The sequence below is a fragment of the Mytilus galloprovincialis genome, chromosome 10, assembly GCF_965363235.1.
Source record: "Mytilus galloprovincialis chromosome 10, xbMytGall1.hap1.1, whole genome shotgun sequence".
Classification (NCBI taxonomy): Eukaryota; Metazoa; Mollusca; class Bivalvia; order Mytilida; family Mytilidae; genus Mytilus; species Mytilus galloprovincialis.
In genome coordinates this window covers 64,365,042-64,386,014 of record NC_134847.1, presented here as the reverse complement: position 1 = coordinate 64,386,014, position 20,973 = coordinate 64,365,042, and the positions used below count along the sequence as shown (strand labels likewise).

At 30.7% G+C, this 20,973-nt stretch overlaps 1 protein-coding gene across 7 annotated transcripts in view; it reads left to right on the top strand.

Annotated features, from left to right (window-relative positions):
* Nucleotides 1-130: 130 nt before the first annotated feature.
* LOC143048110 (uncharacterized) overlaps nt 131-20,973 on the top strand; it is a 79,144-nt gene continuing 58,301 nt past the window's right edge. For 2 of the 7 annotated variants that reach the window (XR_012969744.1, XR_012969743.1), the window contains exons 1-6: nt 131-235; nt 12,359-12,504; nt 16,541-16,643; nt 17,424-17,479; nt 18,556-18,657; nt 20,098-20,211. Coding sequence is in view for 5 of the 7 variants with exons in the window: in XM_076221573.1 (XP_076077688.1) it covers nt 199-235; nt 12,359-12,504; nt 16,541-16,643; nt 17,424-17,479; nt 18,556-18,657; nt 20,098-20,211 (558 nt within the window). In the remaining 2 variants the exon portion in view is untranslated. Of the gene's footprint in view, nt 236-11,763; nt 11,792-12,358; nt 12,505-16,540; nt 16,644-17,423; nt 17,480-18,555; nt 18,658-20,097; nt 20,212-20,973 lie in introns of those variants that run through there. The other 5 variants (XM_076221572.1, XM_076221571.1, XM_076221573.1 and 2 more) reach the window with 4 other exon arrangements.

The window sequence follows — 20,973 nt, the reverse complement described above, 5'->3', positions numbered from 1 at the left end:
TTTCGTATGTAGAGAACAGCAACTGATCATAAAATGGAGCATTTGTAAATTACTGTATAGTAGGGGGAAAGTATATGAAATTAACAGCAGTTGGGGTCAATAATCTATACAAAAATCCTAACAATATATCAGGCAGGAAAAACTGACTATAGGGATTTTTACAAGAAAAAACCCAACCAATCAGAAAGTGGTTAACAAATGGCTTCGTCAAGCGGGAATTTAAAGATGGAGGAAGGTAATTTCTTTATAAATGCTTTAGATTATTTTTTTATAATAACACCATCTTTTTTATCTCTTTCAAACTCCTGATTCATAAGAAATGTTTTTCAGAGCAACAAACAGATTTATGTATATTCAAAATCCACACAAAGACTTGAAAAACGATAAAACATGTGTGTTTCCAATGTAAACAACAACAAAAATCTCAAGAAAAAATTATGGAGATGTGGTGTTATTATCAACAAGACAGTTATTTCGAGATAACAAAACCTTGTTAAGCTACAACAGCTGAAAACAAGTTATAAAAGCTTGATGTCCCACATACTAAAGACGTATTTATCCTTTTGTGCAATTGTGGCATTATGAATTTATGTAAAATCACATAAGTTCCCATTAAGTTTATCATCACAATTATTATAGGATTAAACGCCCTTTTAAAGGAATTTATTGATGTATAAACTACATAAACTCCTATTATCAAAAAAAGATCCATGCAAAAGATTGTTTTTGTGTATTATTTTATTCAACGATTAATGTGCAGTGAAAATAAATTTTGTTAACATTGGTGTTATTATCACTGCCATCTTGTTTAAATTTGTTATGAAAAGAAATTTGGTCAATTTTGTCTATCAAAAAATAACCAGTGTCAAAATAAACTTCCGGAAGTCCTCTTGACCAATCATATCAACGTATTCCCATATATGCAAATCATATATAGAATTATACAGTGATTATTGTACTAACTGGAAGTGTTTAACAATCTTGACTGGACGGTCTCCATACCTGTCAACCTGTGACGATGAAAATGCAGGTCATTACCTGCATTGAAGAATCAAATCTAAGGTCATAACGCGTACGAACTTTTTCGAGCTGAATTTCAGTATTTATGGTACATTTTCTTATAATGTATATCAAAGATACCAAAACATCAATGCATGTTCACTTGGTTAAGTCATTTTAAATCCTATTAATTATTATTTCATTGCACTTTAAAAGATTTTTATAAATATGTGTAACACAGTCAAAATACTTCAATTTATTTGTCAAATGTAATTTTAAAATACTGGCTAAGTAGCTTTAAAACATATCACATTAATTATACTATGATAATATAGTAATACAGTTAAAGGAAGTATAAATGTAAAAAATAATTTTCAATTTTTTTTTTTTAAATTGTATAAAGATATAAAAATAATGAAAAGTTATTTTTCAATATGCATTTGAATTTTATATTTTCATGATTTAATCTTTTTCACCCATAAAACGTTAATATAAGGAATAATTTTGAATGGTGACAAATAAGGGGAAGTAACTCTCTAGTTGAAATGTTTGTAAACCAAAATTGCAATTTATTTACGACCTAAAGCTAAGGTAATTGGTGTTAATTAACAGTGTGTTTGACACCAAAGCTGTCAAGTGAAGCCATGTACTTAATGGGTCACTTCATTTGACAGTTTACATAGCTAGATGAACTGCCTGTTCATGGAAGAATTACGAATTTGCCGGTATTTCAAAGGAATATTACTTATGAAATCTATCTCAAGGCTAAGAAATACGGGTGAAATCGGGTCATTTTGGGAATTCCCGGGTTATTTCAATGACCCGGCGGGTGTCCCGGGTGATCCCTCAGAATTGTGAAAATCTCGGGTCACACCCGCAGAATACGGGTCAGTTGACAGGTATGGGTCTCACTAATTAGCGCCAACAAGAATTTTAGCGACAAGCTTCAACAAGCGACAAGAAGCGACAACAAGAATTATTTTAGCGACAACAAGCGACAAGAAACTATTTAGCTGTTATTTAGCGACAAGAAAACATTTTTTTTAATTAAAATTAATTATTGCAATAAATATTAAAAGAATATGCAAAAGAAAATAATTTTAGCGACAAGAAAGTTAAAATTGATAGAAAAATATGAAACATTATTTACATAATATTTTATCATCTATTATGAATAACAGCCAGTATTACGTTTAATTATTGTATTATGAGATTACTTTTCCTTGTGTTTTAGAACATATTATTTATCTTATAATTTGTATTTTAAAACTCTTTTCGTGCAATATGTATTAAGCTCGCAAAATGAATTACTTGTGCATCATTGTCCTGAAAATATTGACACAAATTGTGAAATACAAAGAACTGAAACCAAACAGGAGGAAAAGAAAATTGAAATGTGAATGTTTTCATCTTTTTATTTGTTTATTGCCTCATTAAACGATATTTATCATGTTTATGCATATTGATTGAAGATGAAAGGAAATTAATGACAATCTTGAGTTTTCAACAGGTGTTCACTATTTACAATGATTGTATAGTCTGGCGCGTGTAATTGTATAGTCTGACGTGTGTACAAAGTTGAAGGTGTTAATTGGATGTTATTGTAGCAATAAAACAGGGGACACGCGACTCGTTAATCTCATTTGATGTTCCACATTGTGTGTACTGTTATTACCTTAAGGTGAAGCCACATCTAATCCTATCAAGAACAATGAATTATACTGTTAGAAAGGAAATAATATTTCATGTTTTTGTTTCAATAAATCCTTCAAAGGAAAGTTGACCTTTTTTTTGGGGTTTTTTTCCGCAAAAGTACGTGATCTGTATATGGACCCCAAGGTAGAACCACGTCCTCGTCGTGGGGTCTGGAAACACGCTTAAATAATAAAGATGGCAAAGCGTGGCTGAGAGTTTTACAAATAAAGCATCGAATTGACATAACAAGAGTACACTTAGAGCATAGTATTAAGCAAATGAATCAAAATATTATATTCCATTATGCCCGCTCCATATATATCTCCATTCATTTATTCATACTTTGACTTTGATGAAAACAGATTCATACATTATCTTATACATATTCTTCATATTTAAAAATTAAAAAAAAGAAGCTCAATCTCTTTCTTTTTCACAAATGTTAAATTTCTTCATCTACCAATATACTAATATAAACTTCACAATCTCTTTCTTTCTCACAAATGTTTCATTTCTTCGTCTATCTGTAACCATGGAGACATTGAAGATGAACTTCACTTTCTTTTAAAATGTTCCTCCTATAAATATGTGAGAGATAACCTTATTAAAAAATTAAATAATGTTCTATTGAACAACAAATTTTCTTCCTTATTATATAACTTGCTTATATCAATTCTAAATAGTAATTCCCAAACAATATTAAAAATTGTTGTCAACTATTTGAATGAATGCTTGTTGGTGAGAAACTCATTATTAAAAGGTACTTGATTTTTGTAATAATGTATATGCTTCTCATTTATTTTTTATATATTTCTCTCATAATTATCCACTGTCACTCCTTCATTGTATATATGTTATTGTAGTTAGTCTTTAATTTGTTGCCATAACCATTTATTGTCAATGTGTTAGTGCTAATAAAGTCATCTTATCTTATCTATATAATAAAACATTTTAATTAGACATATCTGCTCGTATATTTAAAAAAAAAACATTACATACAAATTTCTTTATATCTAATAAAAAAAAAATGTTTTCTTGTCGCTAAATAGTTTTCTTGTCGCTTGTTGTCGCTAAAATAATTTTTGTTGTCGCTTGTTGACGCTTGTTGTCGCTTGTTGGCGCTTGTTGTCGCTAATTAGTGAGACCCTGACTGGATATTGTATGCATGATGCATCAGAAAGTTACAATGTATTATAAGCAGATTTACGGTCAATTGGAGACAAAATTCAGCTAAATACTAAAAGTGGAAATACATTTATTATTTGACTAGGTTTAATGGGGATCTAAGCATGATACAGGATTGCCCGTTTTTTGTTTTTTTTTGTAAACCTGACTGGTCCAAATGTGCATGAAAACAGGAATCCAATTTTGGGTGGGGCAATTGGATTTGCTACACAACAGCCCGAGTGGATTTTGCTTTTTCCACCTGCCCGCCGTGGGCAGCCCACCCGTGCCCACTCTAGCTATAATCTCTTTTTGTGTAAAAATAGTGATTACAAATGCTTATCTGCTTATTTCAAGTGATTGTACTTGCAAGTCTTGAGATTAAACAAAAGAAATTGCATGCCCACAGTGGACAAGGTAGAAATTTTGCCCACCCGGTGCCCACTCCCATGGTGGGCCGGTGGACAAGGTAGAAATTTTGCCCACCCGGTGCCCACTCCCATGGTGGGCCGGTGGACAAGGTAGAAATTTTGCCCACCCGGTGCCCACTCCCATGGTGGGCCGGTGGACAAAGCAAAATCCACCTGAGCTGTAGTGTAGCTTTATTATTACATTGATAAGGGAGATACAGGAATTTGACAAAACAATACGCACTAAAGCAGGATGAGGCTTAATCAGCTTTTTTGTTTCTTATAGAAAAACTGGAAGGGCTGTCTTCTTTTTTTTTTCAATTTTTGCTTCCTGATTTTCCTGTCCTATTTCAAAATACCCTGTCATACTTTAGTTAAAGTTGGGTACTAGGACTTGGTTTCATCTTTTAGTACATGTATTAAAGACAATTCCGGTTATTTCTGTTTGATTCAAAATTAATATAGCCAATATTGTTTTTTAAATAATAAATCTGGCACATTTTTGAAGCAATTAAGTACAAATTTATACTATGAATTATTGAATTGAAAATGACAACAGAGCATAATTATGTACCTTTGCAAACTTCAAAGTGATTTAAACGTTTATAATTTAAAGTGGAAACTGATGAATGTTTGATTTATAAAATACAATACATGGGATGGTGCCTAATATCATGTCAGTTGATGTACATGTACAGTACTGAATACATATTATCATGGATCTAACTACAGCTTTCATGTTGTTATTATTTGAATTTTAATTAAAAATATAGCTGACAGAAAGTTTGTTTTCCAACTGTTTGAAAGATAATTAGCCATTTCCAGATTAGCCCATTGGTTTTCTAATACAAAAAAATCACTGCGGTCAGGCATGTCAGGGAAGGGATGGAGTTGAGTACTTTAAAAAGTGATTGATTAAATTACAATTTGTTCTCTTTAAATTCAAGCCATTACTTTACAACAACCATGATTACACCTAAATTCAAATGTAATTGGTTTAAAACATTGTGTACAGTGAAAGTAAAGATATTTTTAAAACTTTGTATCATCATTTATATATTATCAGATTATTACATGGCATTTTTCATATCGCATGTATTATCAGCCCTAGGTTCAATATCAGCCCAAGAGCCGCATGGCTCGAGGGCTGATAATACATGCGATATGAAAAATGACATGTTATGATCTTTTTATCATATACTTCAACAATTGAGAAAAATAACAGATTCTCATATATGGAACCTTTTACGTGGTTCCCAAATTGAAGTTAAAAGAGAAAAAAGTTCACTGACGTCAGACCCCAAATTTAGTACATTCGATATGAAATCTTTCTACCATATCAAGAGAAGAAAAGTATTTTAATATGAACGAATCGACAAAAAAAAAATTCAACAATATACATAATGAAATGAATTATCGGAAAAGTCATCTTTTTCAAAGTAACTTTCTAAATTATTTTTGAAACTTTTAAAAAATGCATTTATTTAATAATTTGTTTGTTATTTATTATTATTATTATTATTTTACAGAATATACATGTACTTTTTCAGTATCGAAATAATTGTTTTGTACACTACTTTGTAATGTTTTTCACTGAACATAGCATTGTGGTATATTTTCCAGAATATGCTGAGTATCACCGGAATGCCATGTGATAACGTTATGGAAAGGCATGTGATAACAATCGAGGCATATGATAAACTTTTCATATCAACTACTTCAAGTGAACAATTGTGTATTGATATAATATTTTAAATATAGACATGTTATTAAAACTTAGGATAGGAGCAGTGTAACATTTGTATGATTTGATAACTTAAACAATTGTCATTTCTGTATCAAAATTAACTATTTTTTAATATATTTTCAATCAACTAAAAGATCTGAACAAATAGTACCTAATAAAATTTAATGATCAAGTTGCCTTATTGTCTGTAGGGACATAATTAATATTTACACATGTTTCAACTAGTATCTCATAAGCCTATGTAGGCTGGGTATTTGTCTTATTTTATTATTGTGCAATGTATATTATATAATTTGTAAAAAAATCTGTAGACAAGTATGTGACACTTTAATAAAATAAATTGTTATTATTTATTTATTATTAATCTAATTACTTTTATGACACAGAATACAGATGAACTTGGATAATAAAAATTAATTGTGTTAATTGCAAAATTAGTGAAGTTATAAGTGTTTATCTTAGTTATGGTTATCATTGTATAAAAAATAAAAGACATTTTGGATATCTACAGAAACTAATAAAAACAATTGAGAAGTAACTTTTTTTGGGGGAAAGACGGCTTCAAGCCACCAATCCCCTATGGGGTTGACCAGAGTGACATTACCTCACATCATTCATTTTGTTTTTATAGTGTGGAAAACCCCCAACAAATCTTACTGAGATTGATGAGAAGGAAACACAAAAATGAATAGATTGACTTTAAACACTTTTCTACACATTTCCCTTCTGTTTCTAGCGAAATTATCGTATTTTGAGCTCTCTTTTACACTATTTACGTTTCTTTTACAATCCGGAAAAATCAGTATGACGAGATATTCTAAATATATCCAACCTACATTATATTTTATAATGACGTCATTGTTGGAATGCCACACCATGCAGAAGCAGGGATATCCTTCAGTCACTGTTTATTTAAGGTAGCACAATACAAAGATTTGTTCACTCCCAATCAGACAACTTTAAACTGATGTAATTCATTTCATCCTTCTTTATATTTTATAAATGAAGTACCAAAAGAAAGAAGAAAGATTAATCTTTCAAATTGTGATAATTTCATTATGACATAATTATTACATAATCAATTGTTATGTAATTAGTTGCTATATTGTGATGTCCACACTTGAATGAATTTAGCGTCTTTGTTCTTCATAGCATCCCAAAATATTTTATAGATTCTTGTACAACACAGCTTGACCTCCAAAACTGTGTCTCAGATTTCCAAAAACATCAATAGAACAAATTTTACACCACATTGAATTTAGTGATCTCTTATGAATTGATGTTGCAAACTTCAGTGAAGATTTATGAGAGAATGAAATACAATAGGAAAAATCTGAGACACAGTTTTGGTGGTCAAACTGTGTTGTGCAAGAATCTATAAAATATTTTGGGATGCTATGAATAACAAAGAAGCTAAATTCATTCAAGTATGGACATCACAATATATCAACTACATTTTTGTAATTACATAACAATTAATTATGTAATAATTATGTCATAATGAAATTATCACAATTTGAAAGATTAATCATTCTTCTTTCTTTTGGTACCTCATTTATTAAATTTAAAGAAGGATGAGTGGAATAACATCAGTTTAAAGATGTCTGATTGGGGATGAAAAATCTTTGTATTGTGCTACCTTAAATCATTCTCAGAGTTCGTGTACTAATTATAAATTGTTATTTGTTAAGTTTAAACATAATAATGTTTGCTGTAGATGATTCAAACATCAACATGCAATACTTTAATTTGAAGGTCAACAACTTTCAAAGTAAAAGTTCGTGGAGATACATGAGATTGGGGAGAGAAACAATTTTTTTCATTTTTTCTGTAAAATTCTGTTTTGTGAATCTTTCTCCGAATCAGGAACACCTCAATTGATGAGTAATTGTCCACAAAATAAAATTTGAAAATGTGACATTAATTTAGTATATGATTAGTAGTCTTCCATTAAAACTAAATTGTGTGTTCCAACAAATAAATCATGGTAATGGTAAAAAAATAAATAAAAAAAAAGTTGCATTTTGTAGTTTAAACCTATTTATTCATGAAATTTACAAATATTTCAAAATGTACTGGTTCTGGAAACAAGCTTCACACAGTTAACATCAGTCATATTATTTTTTATTAGTGTCTGTATCCCTGTGATGAGAGTTGTAACTGGGAACTTTATCAATGGAAATTTAAAATTAAATGGATTTTTCAGTCCTAACTTTCTTAAGAAAAAGGTACTGTCAAAAAATGGAAAATGGCCTAGCTATATATATAGCCTGCAGTTCAGTGGTACACAATTAAGATTTCAGAAAACATTGTAGTTGTTGTTAAATGACAGAAATCAGTTGAATTTTACATAATTAACTATCAACTTTAATCGAATGTTTAGATTTAGAAGATGCAGATCTCTTGGTCCAAATTGAATCCGTCTTTCCCTTCAGAGCTATTCAGCTCTTTGATTTTAAATTCTATTTTATTACAGTAGGCCAATTTATGTTGATCATCAAGGTCAAAATGAGAATGAACAAAAAGTAGTTTGTGATATACATTCAAAATGTAGTGCACCAAATGGTTAAAAAAACTCGTTGATATTAGTTAAGCTGGACTCATATATGCATGTATAAAATGTAGGTGATTCTGAAAACATTAAAAGACTATCAGGACTGATGGCTGCAGTATGATATGAGGACTATTCTGTCCAGATGAGCTGCCAAAGATTTTTGATGTTTATTTTACTTACCATCATACTTTTCAGTTATCAGATATATACAAATTTGATGGCAATCATAAATGAATTTTTCTGTCTGTGTCTTACATCCCATCTTTTGGAACCTGATTCTTCAACTTAACATGAAGAAGAGATATAGTTTCTGCAGAGAATCTGTACAATGATTCAGATCCAGAGCAAGAGCTAAGCTGCTTGTTAAACAAATATTCTTGTCTTTTTAGTAATTATTCTGAGTCATAGATACTCAATGTAATTTAGTAGAATTGTAGTTAAGATTAAATGAGTCCATACTGCAACAAGAAGAATGTGAAACATGCCTACATGGTCAAATTTTATTCTTAATAAATACCCAATTTAAAAACATTTTCTTCCTTGGAAATTTTTTAAACTTTACAAGATTGATAATAAGAAGACCTTTGACAAATGGGTTTCTTTTTGTCGAGCCTTCGACTTTAGTCGAAAAAGCGAGACTAAGCGATCCTACATTCCGTCGTCGTCGGCGTCGTCGTCGGCGGCGTCCACAAATATTCACTCTGTGGTTAAAGTTTTTGAAATTTTAATAACTTTTTTAAACTATACTGAATTTCTACCAAACTTAGACAGAAGCTTGTTTATGATCATAAGAAAGTATCCAGAAGTAAATTTTGTAAAAATAAAATTCCATTTTTTCCGTATTTTACTTATAAATGGACTCTGTTTTTCTGCGAGGAAACATTACATTCACTCTGTGGTTAAAGTTTTAAAAATTTTAATAACTTTCATAAACTATCCTTGATTTGTACCAAACTTGGACAGAAGGTTGTTTATGATCATAAGATAGTATCAAGAAGAATATTTTGTAAAAATAAATTTCCACTTTTCCGTATTTTACTTATAAATGAACTTAGTTTTTCTGCGAGGAAACATTACATTCACTCTGTGGTTAAAGTTTTTAAAATTTTAATAACTTTCATAAACTATCCTGGATTTCTACCAAACTTAGACAGAAGCTTGTTTCTGATCATAAGATATTATTCAGAAGTAAATTTTGTAAAAAAAAAATTCACTTTTTCCGTATTTTACTTATCAATGGACTTAGTTTTTCTTCCAGTTAACATTACATACAGTCTGCAGTTAAAGTTTATACAACATTTATTAGATTCATAAACTATCCTGGATTTTTTACCAAACTTGGAAGCTTCTTTCAATCAAAAGACAGTATCGAGAGGGAAATTTTTATTGATGTTTTTCCTCATTTTGTTGAGTCTGCGATTAACAGCAAAAGTTGGCGAGACACTGGGTTCCGCGGAACCCTTACAAATTTTATTGTTGATTAAGTAGCAAACATGGTGGCAATTGAAATCTTAATGGAAAGTTAAATTTTTATGCCCCATTTATGGGCATTATGTTTTCTGGTCCATCCGTCCATTTGACCCGCTTAAGGTTAAAGTTTTTGGTCAATGTAGTTTTTGATGAAATTGAAGTCCAATCAACTTGAAATTTAGTACACATGTTCCCTATGATATGATCGTTCTAATTCTAATGCCAAATTCGAGATTTTCTCCCATTTTCACAGTCCACTGAACATAGAAAATGACATTACAGATGGGGCATCGGTGTACTGGTGACACATTCTCTTTTTGTATCAACTAGTCTCATCACTCTCATGTCAGGTGCCTGAAATCTAGAAGTTTTCATTTGTTGCTGTCTGCCAAAGTGATCCTCATCTTTTGATGTCTGGTAGATAGTTATAAAAATTTTAAAAAAAATTTAAAAAAGGTAGATAGCTGTCACATTGGCAATCATAGCAGGTCTCTTTATGATGTGAAATAATCTTTGGCTGGAGTGATGTATCAAATAAGTCACTTAATGATCTGTCTTGATTTGGTTCTGGTTGGATTAAAAACAAAACTAAAATTACCAATCATTGATTCTGATTGGATGAAAAACAAGGCTTCATGAGGCAATTGTTCAATCTGATTAACATATTATTGAAAAGTAAACTTAATGTTTGAGGTAAAATGTTCATGAGACCCTCTACAAACAAATGACCATTAATCAATTGGCACAAAATGCATGTTTATCTTCACACTGATTAAAACTCTATGGAATGTCAAATTAAACCTATCTTATCCTGAATGGTACAAATGTATTCAGTATGAAAGGCTGTCTGCAAAGGAAATTCCTGTAGATCCAATAAGATGGAAATGTGGCTTCCAAATAAATGTCCCATAAATTCTGAATTCTACTTTCGACATTTTTTTATTGGAAATAAAGCACATTTTGCAGTTGTTACATTTCTTTTACACTGAAGTTACTCATGTGAGCAATTAAGGGTAGCCCTACTAGAGACCTCTAGCTGTATTTGTAATTGTAGATAACCAATGTTTTGAATGGCTGTTTCATTATAATACCCCTACAATTTCTAATATTCTTTCAAATAATATATTAATTTTATAGTAATGTTACAACTGATAAAATACTTCAATAAAAACAAAGTCAAGGACAAGTGGACTTCTTCAGGACAAAGGTTATGAAGAGCCCAATGTACTACATATACATGTAGTTGATAGATTTCATTTGTTTGGCTATTTCTTTGTTCTCTTTGTCAATAGAAGAATTGCTTTATACAAAAGATTCATTACCAAAATTTGAACAAATATTATTTTTAATTTAGTTTACTGTAACAAAACTATTGACTGGTACTTTTAAGAAAATTACAATTTAAAATTCTTTTTTAGTTTATAATTACTTTTAACAATACCCAGGGTACTTTAAAAATGATTGATTATATATTTTGTATGGGAATTTTTAACTTTATTGTAATATTTGCTTTTCTGACTAATTTCGGTATCTTATATGACAAAATGACTATGTAAAACCAAACTGTGTTAAACAATATTTGTAGTTTATTGAATGAATTTAAGTTGACATATAAATTTGTGATCGTTGAGAATAAAGATTGACATGAATCAGCTATTGATTTTGGAGCTTATCTCATGTTGGATTACATTTAATATATTTTATTAGTGAATATCTATTGATGTTATTTTTTTGTCATCATGAAGCGCAAAAGTAAGTTAAAAAGTGTGGAAATGTAGAAAGAAGTAAATGTTACCAAGGTTGTGGTTAATTGAGAAAAAGGATTAATTATCACACTATATTTAAAAATGACTCTCGCCTTTTTAAGTGTGATAAAGAAGTTTATGGAATATCTTTCAAAACTTCTAGGTTGTCTTTTGAGCAAATTGCTTTGTTTGGTGAATCAATTTTCATTCGAGTTATATTGTTCAAATTGACTTATTGCATACATGTTGACCCGTATCTACAATAAATGATTTGATAGATGACTGAAAGACGGTAAATACTAAATATTTAGTTTTTTTTTGTGCTTGGATTAGTAAATATTTGGTCAGTAAAAGTACGTTATGTAAAAAAAACAAAAACACTATGGGAAAAGAGTTTAAAAAACCAAACCATAACCATTAGACTCAGACAATTTTGGCATTTTGCAATATGAATAATAGTGACAACCAGTAGATTTTTCTCAAGGATCAACATGTACAGGGGGAAAAGATTTTGAGAACTAGTCAGCAAATTGTTACTGTAAATATTTAAAATCATCTTTTTATATACTTTCAGAAGTTGAAACCGACGTTTTGAATCTTTCTGGTCAGAATTTGAATAGAATCCAACTACCTCTGAACCTGGATCCTACAACTATTATACTGGATAAGAATAATATCTCTAAAATAGAGAATCTACAAAAATGTCTCAATTTGAAACAGGTAATATTGAATTATCAATAACTTATGAATACAGAATTCTGGTGTTAAAGGGAAACTTCGCAAAAAAATCAAAAATTGATATTATGTTCATTCTGTATAAAAATGCTCAAATTCATAGATATTAAAGTTTTATTCCGCTAGATAAGCGATCACCATCGATTTTAAATTTAGAGTATCAATTCTCTGCGATCCGCCATTTTGTCTTCTTTCCCGATTAATAAAAACGATATGTCTATAAACCACAAAGAAACAAAACTACAGTAACCGATGTAGTCGTAATTGCGTGTCGATATCTTGTCAATCGTACGGTTGTTTTATCCGACTAACTAACTTGATACGAAAAATATTCTTACTTTTTTTAAATTACCATGGTCTGTTGTTTTTAAACTGTTGATATTGGAATTAGGTGAAAAGTCAAAGTTGAAATCATAAATAAGTGTTCCGTGAAAATTGTTTTCGAAAATCTAATTTGTTCATAATTCTTTAAAGTAATAAACAAATATATTTTGATCTTCCCTCATCTGATCACCAGCATGGCTAAAGGTATTACTTCCAAAGGTATTGTGAGGGGTGTGAGGTGACACGTCCAGGTATTCAAGCGATTTCCTGTCGGGCTTGCAAGTTCATGCATCGTTTCACTTCTGCAGGTATTGATCAGTGTACACGGCTGATAACTTATAACTTATAACTTTCCATTTTGAACTATCAGATGAATAATATACAACTCTGTCTTACTTGTCATTACTAAACTCATACGCTTGTTTATAAATAACATTTCTGGTGTAAAGAATATAATTCATAAACATATAAATAATACCCAAAAAATAAGATTTGATGAAATTAAAATCTATTTAAATATTTTTTCCAAGGGTGAATTTGGGAAAATGTAATATATAGTCATTGTCAATAGTGAAGGACAGATTGGAACAGACCAGAAATATTGATTTAAAAAAATGTACGCACTTGCCGACGATTCGTTTATACGACTGGATAGAAAGTTACGGAACTATAGCGCAATTTAAAATATATACATGTATACATTGAACATAAGAAAAAAACATATATTTTGAATAAATAGGGGTAAAAGTGTTGTAAATAGACTAGTCCACGTATGCCAACAGTATGTAATCATCGAATGTCGATAGACTATTGTATACCAGAAGAAGAAGAGAACCAATTTGATTTAAATACAGGTCGATGTATAACTTTTGCTTTGGTTCATTGAAGCTGTGGACCTAGTAAAATCACAGATTTATATTTCAATAAGATTGTTCTCGAACAAAGGAAGTAATTCGTCATCACAATTGTTATATATGCCACTGGACGAACACTAATTATCCCCAGGGAATGTGAATATTTTGCTGGGAAACTTTTGAGTATCAAAGTTTCAAATTAATTTCGGGATTTATTTTCTTTCTTGGTATTCAATAACAGAAAAAAGAATAAATTACTTGTTCGCTAAATAGGGGTATTCTTGTCAGATAAAAGACTTTTAGTTATATTTAAAAAATAGGGAAATATGACATTAAATTGGGTCTGTCTTTTTTTTTAAACATCGTTAAAAAGATGTGTGTCTAAGGTGAACGCCACAAGAACCCTGTAATACTAGTACGAGAGTATAGCATGTAAACATTCCTTCTCAATAATATGGTTGTCTTGGAAATCTTTTCATACAGATTGACAACTCATTGTCCGATATGCATGTAATATTTGCCACATGACGCCCATAGTTCTTTCTACCATCATCATCTTATTCTGTGATATTGCTGTAAACATCGATGGTTCACACCCAAACAAAATGGGAGTAATGGACCTTCAGAGCTTCTCCGTGTTATACACTTGTGAAATATATAGACGAAATTTCTGTATTGAAATGAATCTACATCTCACAAACAGGATTTTCAAATAACGATTGTGAGTAATCACCTTACAAACCAATATAAACGTATGGCAAGATATAACCATGAAGGAATTTAGTTTTTGTCAGACGCAAGAACTCATCACTATATATATCATAAACGTATACGTATATATATGCATACAGTTTCAAATATTAAGAACAAGCGGTCGATGTCGATAGTCTGTTTTCTAACTGTTCAGAGTTAGACATGTCACTTGTTCATTCTTGGAAGCCTTCATATTCCCCGTCTAACGATGGGAACTCTTTCTGATTGTGTTGACTATAAATGCTTGTATGGTAATTCTGTCGTTTATCTGTACAAGCGGTTGCATTTCCTCTCCTTTCCCAACAAACAAACGAACGAAACGCCACTAGTCTGATTTCTCTGGAGCTCATCCTCAATGGCTCTTATACGTCAGGAAACTTACATGTATACTAATAATGATTGTTTCAAGAACAACGATGTATGGACGAACTATTATAAATTCGTCAATATCAGTTATGCATGACTAAAATATCACTTTTATTACAACTACTGTATTACTTATTTGGATTAATGACGGCTATCATGTTCAACATTGCACAAATATTATCATAGAATTTTAAAAAAAATCCTCAAAAATCCTCAAAAGAAATAATGCCTTAGCTTAGATAATTGATATTCTTTTCACAAAAAGTTCGTGTAAATGATTGTCAAATGAATTTAATTATGTAAGAATAAAATGTTAAAAAGAAACTAAAAAAAAATCATGCATGTTGTATGTTGTATTTTTTTGTCAATTAAAAACTTTAAAATTGCAATAGTTTTATTAGCATTTAAACACAGCCAGATTTGAATACAAGTTAAGAAATTCCGGTAAAGTCAATGATATCAAACAGATGTACAATGGTATATCAAATTGGGTAATATTGCATTTAGTTTTTATAAAAGATTAAAACTACTATTTTTTGCTTCATATTTGAATCTTTACGCCAATTGCCGTTAAGAAAGTAATCAAAAATTGTTTCCTTTTATTTTTATACACTTTCGGAATTACGAATCTGAATTTTATTTTCAATTAATTTACACAATTTAATTATTGTATCTTTATTCTCATCGTGTATTAAATCTTAGTGTATTAACATCGTGACAGCATACTCTTTCTAATCCTTTCTGTTTATCCTTTCCAAATAACAACATTTATACCTGTGTACGCTTGAACTCACACCTGCGGCTAAATAGCTACAAGGTAAACGAATTGACCTCAAGCCGAGAAATATACAGTGACCTTTACAAAATAATATACACACTCTGCTCACACATTAGTTGCATTGAAATGATTATCAAAACAATAACGGTAAATAGAACTGAAATATTTTCAGTTCAATATCAGTAAAAATGTTCAATAAATATTTTATGAAAAAAATCTCAACAATAATTAATTAAATTTATTCAAAAACATTTACTAGAGATAATTTTATAGGAGTTTAATTCAATCAATACAAAACGGTATATGCATATTCATTTTCGTTCATTCTTATATTGTGGTTCATAACTTCGACCATTCGTCAGCTGTGCGCTTTTAATTACGTATATTGTCGATAAGCTATAAGAGTTAAACAGATTTTATTTTTTCCCAGAATTCAATAAATCGGGCTAATACGTCACGACCCACTCGAGAATTCAACCAAAAAAGTTACAAATACTTGATTTTCTCCGTTATTAGAAGGAATATAAATTTAAAACTTTGCAAATGTGTTTTTTATGTTAAGATGAACATAATTAGATGATAAGTAAAAAATCGCGGAATTTCCCTTTAAACTTAAATGAATCCGCTGTATTATATATGTATCTTTTTATTTGGTATATAATCTATATATACTGTTTATCAATAACTGCAAGAAACGGAATAAAAAGGTACATTTGAACATGGCTTCTAAAAAACCTAAGAACAAGATGGACAATCTTATTTTTGATCTCTTTAGACTTTCTTTTTTTTTTATGCAAACAACATATTCCTTGGGATACTATTCACATATTCGAATTAAACTGTTCAGTTATATTGTGTAATGTAAAAAAATAGGACAAGAGAAACTAAATTGTGTGAAACTGTTTCATAAATTGTTTAACTAAAATTATATTATTGCTAATTTCAGCTTTCTGTAGCAGGAAACAGACTTGTACGGATGAATGGAGTTTCTAATTTAACAAATCTTACAGTTCTTAATTTACCTAACAACAGCATTGTATCTATAGAAGGTGGGTATAAATACATTAGTCATCACTTCAATAAAAACAAACAAGTGTTTCCAGAAGATGAACTATCCTAAATAATAACCTTGGCTTGGATCCCAAAAATAGCACATCCGATTTTGTTGCCATGAATACAAAATCAAAGACTTGATGCATTGACAGGGCTGATAATTTGTAAAGTATGAATATAAATTCCTCTCATGAATATTCCATTCATTTCAGATTTGTGTGAGCACTGCACATAATAAAGAACTCCTGTAGTCAAGCATCAAGTAGAAACAACATCTTGAATCAACTTTACCTTTTAATATGTTGTTCTGTTTTAAAAGGAAGACTTATGATTTGAATATAAGCCTAAAAATAAAATCCCAACTCCCAAACAGGCATCAAATTTCAAGCCAGATCGATAGAGGTGTTCCTGTCATTGTTCCATTTGAACTATGATAAGATGTATACAGTCAAATCAGTGGCGGATCTAGAAATTTTCATAAGAGGGGGCCCACTGACTGCCTAAGGGGAGCCCGATTCCGTCACGCTTCAGTGATTCCCAATATAATCAACCAAAATTTTATCTGAAAAAGGGGTCCCCCCCCTAAATCTGCCTCTGCAAATATTTAAATAGTCAGATAGAAGCTGTGCATTGATCAAATAAATATCTTTTGAAATCATGTGTCCTTATTATTGACAAATATAAAGGTTTTACTCTTTGCTATTCATTTAACATATATGCATATATTGAGTAATTTATTTAGGCATGATGTTTAATATATGTTTTGTATATTTTAGGACTGAAAGACTTGACATCATTAGCCTGGTTGAATCTGTCTGGGAACAGTATAAAGGTATCAAAACAGACTGAAAATTGTGTCTTTTGCTTTAGGGTATTGGACAACGGCTGTACTTTATAAGAATGAATAGAGGTGTTGGATATATATCAAAAAGGCAGCAACCCAATGACAAAAATAACCAAAAGTTATCTAAAGGCAACATAGTTTTCAACATTGTCTATACAATATGCCAAGCTCTATACCAATCACAGTTTTTAATATTCACGAAGAGCATGGAAATATGGCGGGATATACTTATCTGTATAACTTTTGTGTAAAACCATAAATTTCATACATAACTAAATTTTCTATATGTCTATATTGAAACAAGCATCATTAGACAAGAGAGCACATCATTTATGTTTTCTTGAAATGTCATAAAGTCACCCTCACATAAAATTGGTACAAGGTTTTTGATTGAAAAATTTTAAACTTACAACTGCATTCATTCGAGATGACGTTTTTAAATTAACGGAATGAAATGTCATTCCAAAAATCAACTTCTGACCTACCTTTTATTGTGTTTGCACTGTGTAATCCTAACCTCCACATAATCCAAGATTATTATGTATGGCGGAATCCAACTTTTTTATTACCAGAAGTGCTGCCGTGGAGTTCCACGTGCTGTCTATTTTCTCGTGTCTCTCAGAGCTTTTCATCATCTTTATGCAAAAAGTGTGGGAAATTGTATCATCAATGACAAGGATATAAGTGGAGAGTAACAAATGTTATGTAAATAAGGGATCCTCATAGAAACCAAGATGGTGGTTTTACAATGTAAATAATTTTGAAAAATGTGAAGGTCAGGATTATACAGTGCAAACACAATAAAAGGTAAGACAGTAGTGGATATTTGGACAGGATTTTTCTTCCGCTAATTGAAAAACATCATCTCAAGTGAATGTGACTGATATTTTTAAAAAAATTGACAAAAATTTTTATGCCAATTTTTCGTGATAGCGACTATAAGTATAAGATTCTGATTTTTTTTAAGGTTTAATTTATTGCCTATCTTTTAGATACAAGTCTTTCTAGGTTATCTCAGACAACATCTGATAAACATTAAGTAATTTGTGTTTGACATATTGTAGGCTATAGAAAACCTAAGTAGCAGTATAAATTTGCGACACCTTGATCTATCGGACAACAGTGTTTCTACATTAACAGATATATCCAACCTACAGAACCTCAGGGTATGTAACAAAGCAAAATAAAATGTTTGATCTTTTGATATAGAAAACTAAAGCTGATATAACAAAGTCATATTATTTTTATTAATCCGTAAAATTTCTTTCAATACTTTATTCTTTTATAGATACTTTTCAATTGCCAGACGCAATTTGAGCCAGAATTATTTCCCTTTTGTCAACATATTTGAGTTCAACATGCATAAGCTTTGACTGTATGTCTATAGATAAAGTTGTTGAACAGTTTTAATTGCTTTAAGCCTTGCACTTCCAACATGGCACTTAAACTTCAAGCCCGTAGCCAGGAATTTCCAAGGGGGGGGGGGGGGGGGGGGTTCGTTGGACTCATGAACTCGACTTTAACAGTCATAATTTGAACAAAACGTTGACTTTAACAGTGCTTATTTGATTTCAAGGGGGGGTTCGTCCGAACCCCCCGAACCCCCCTGGCTACAGGTATGAACTTGAATTATGTCATATAGAATCCTATCCATTGATTGAAGCCTTATTTTTGAAAAAAAATGATTTTCTTGAACTCTAACCAAGGTGTAATTAACTTGAATAATGTTTGTTTTGCTTTAATTCAGGTAAGTTACATGTTTAACATAAGTGAAAATCAAACACTATAACAGTTCCTGAAATTCTGTAAAAAGATAAACATGATTTGTTTTAATGTATTGATTTTTAATATTAATTTCTCTATTTTGATAGTAAGCGTTGTCAGATATTACATCACATACTTAACCAATAGATCAAAAGGTTTCTTGGTTTAATATCTAATCAATGCTGCATAGATTAATCCTCACGTCTTCACTTATTGTATCTAAGTGTCAGTCTATTCAATGCAATAAAACTTCAAAAAGTTGTGGGTAAACTGTAAAACCTCTGTCCATCCGTCCATCCCATGAATATTTTTTGTCACATCTCTCTCAGGAACTATATATATTACAAGGATTTTAGAAAAACATAGAGTTTATATAGGTCAGCTATAACTTGTGATGCATTTTCAGATTCATCACTCTCAACAACTTCCTTTTTACCTTATACTTTTAGTGAGCATTGGTATCATTATTGAACAGTAGCTCACAGATTCACTTGTTATATTAGTCTCCTACCGACAAAGTCGAAAGGAGACTTTAGGTTTGCACTTTGTCCGTCTGTCTGCACAGATTCACTTGTTGTCGCCATCCGGAACTTGATATGTCTATGTTGAAACATTCAAAGTTTAATTGTTCAGTGGCTAGTAACATTTGCCAAAACAACCAAATTAGAATCCAGGAAACTTCATATTTGATAAAGAAATAATCAAGGTTGATATTCTAATAAGAATTTTAGTGGTTTTGTCTAATGAGAAATCTGATAGTTAACTCTTACTGAAAAATGTTTTTAGAAATGTCTAGTTAACATTTTACCTACTGTTACTTTATTGTAATGATCTTTGTTTAGACTTTCCTGTTACATGGTAACATTATAACATCGCTGAGAACCATACCACCATGCTTACCACACAGTCTCTGTATATTCTCACTGGCAGAGAATGAGATATTAGACATGAATGAGGTTAGTGAGATTATTTTAATTAAAGCTCTGGGCTAAAAAGGTAGTGTGTATATTGAGTTTGGTAATCTCAGTGTTTTACATTGAAAAGGGCAGGTTAGAGTTATTGAAAGACCATTGCTGTTAGACTGGGTTTGTTATTTCCTTTATTCATTCAATACAAGTTAAATTAGATGTGTAATTAAGAAATAGATAAATGATATTTACATGAGCTTAATGGATAACTAATGTTGTTTTATGCCCCATTTATGGGCATTATGTTTTCTGGTCTGTGCATCCGTCTGTTTGTTTGTCCGTCCGTCTGTCGTTCCGTTAGTCCTGTTTCAGGTTAAAGTTTTTGGTCGACGTAGTTTTTGTAAAGTTGAAGTCCAATCAACTTGAAACTTAGTAAACATGTTCCCTATGATATGATCTTTCTAATTTTAATGCCAAATAAGAGATGTTATCCTTTTTTCACAGTCCACTGAACATAGAAAATGATCATGCGGATGGGGCATCCGTGTACTTGGGACACATTCTTGTTTTTCTATGCATAGATAAGTCCTGTCCTATCCTTTTACCTTGCCTTAAATTTATAATGATTATTGAATTACTCATAAGTTTAAGGATTTTTTCAAAATGTAAAACTTTGGCATTTATAGACTGAACTGTTTGATTTTTTTTTGTGCAGTAAAAGATTTTCACCCTTCTGTATGCTATATTATTTAAGGAATGACTAATATTTTTTACGTCTATGAAGAAATAACATAAAAAATGTGGTGCACA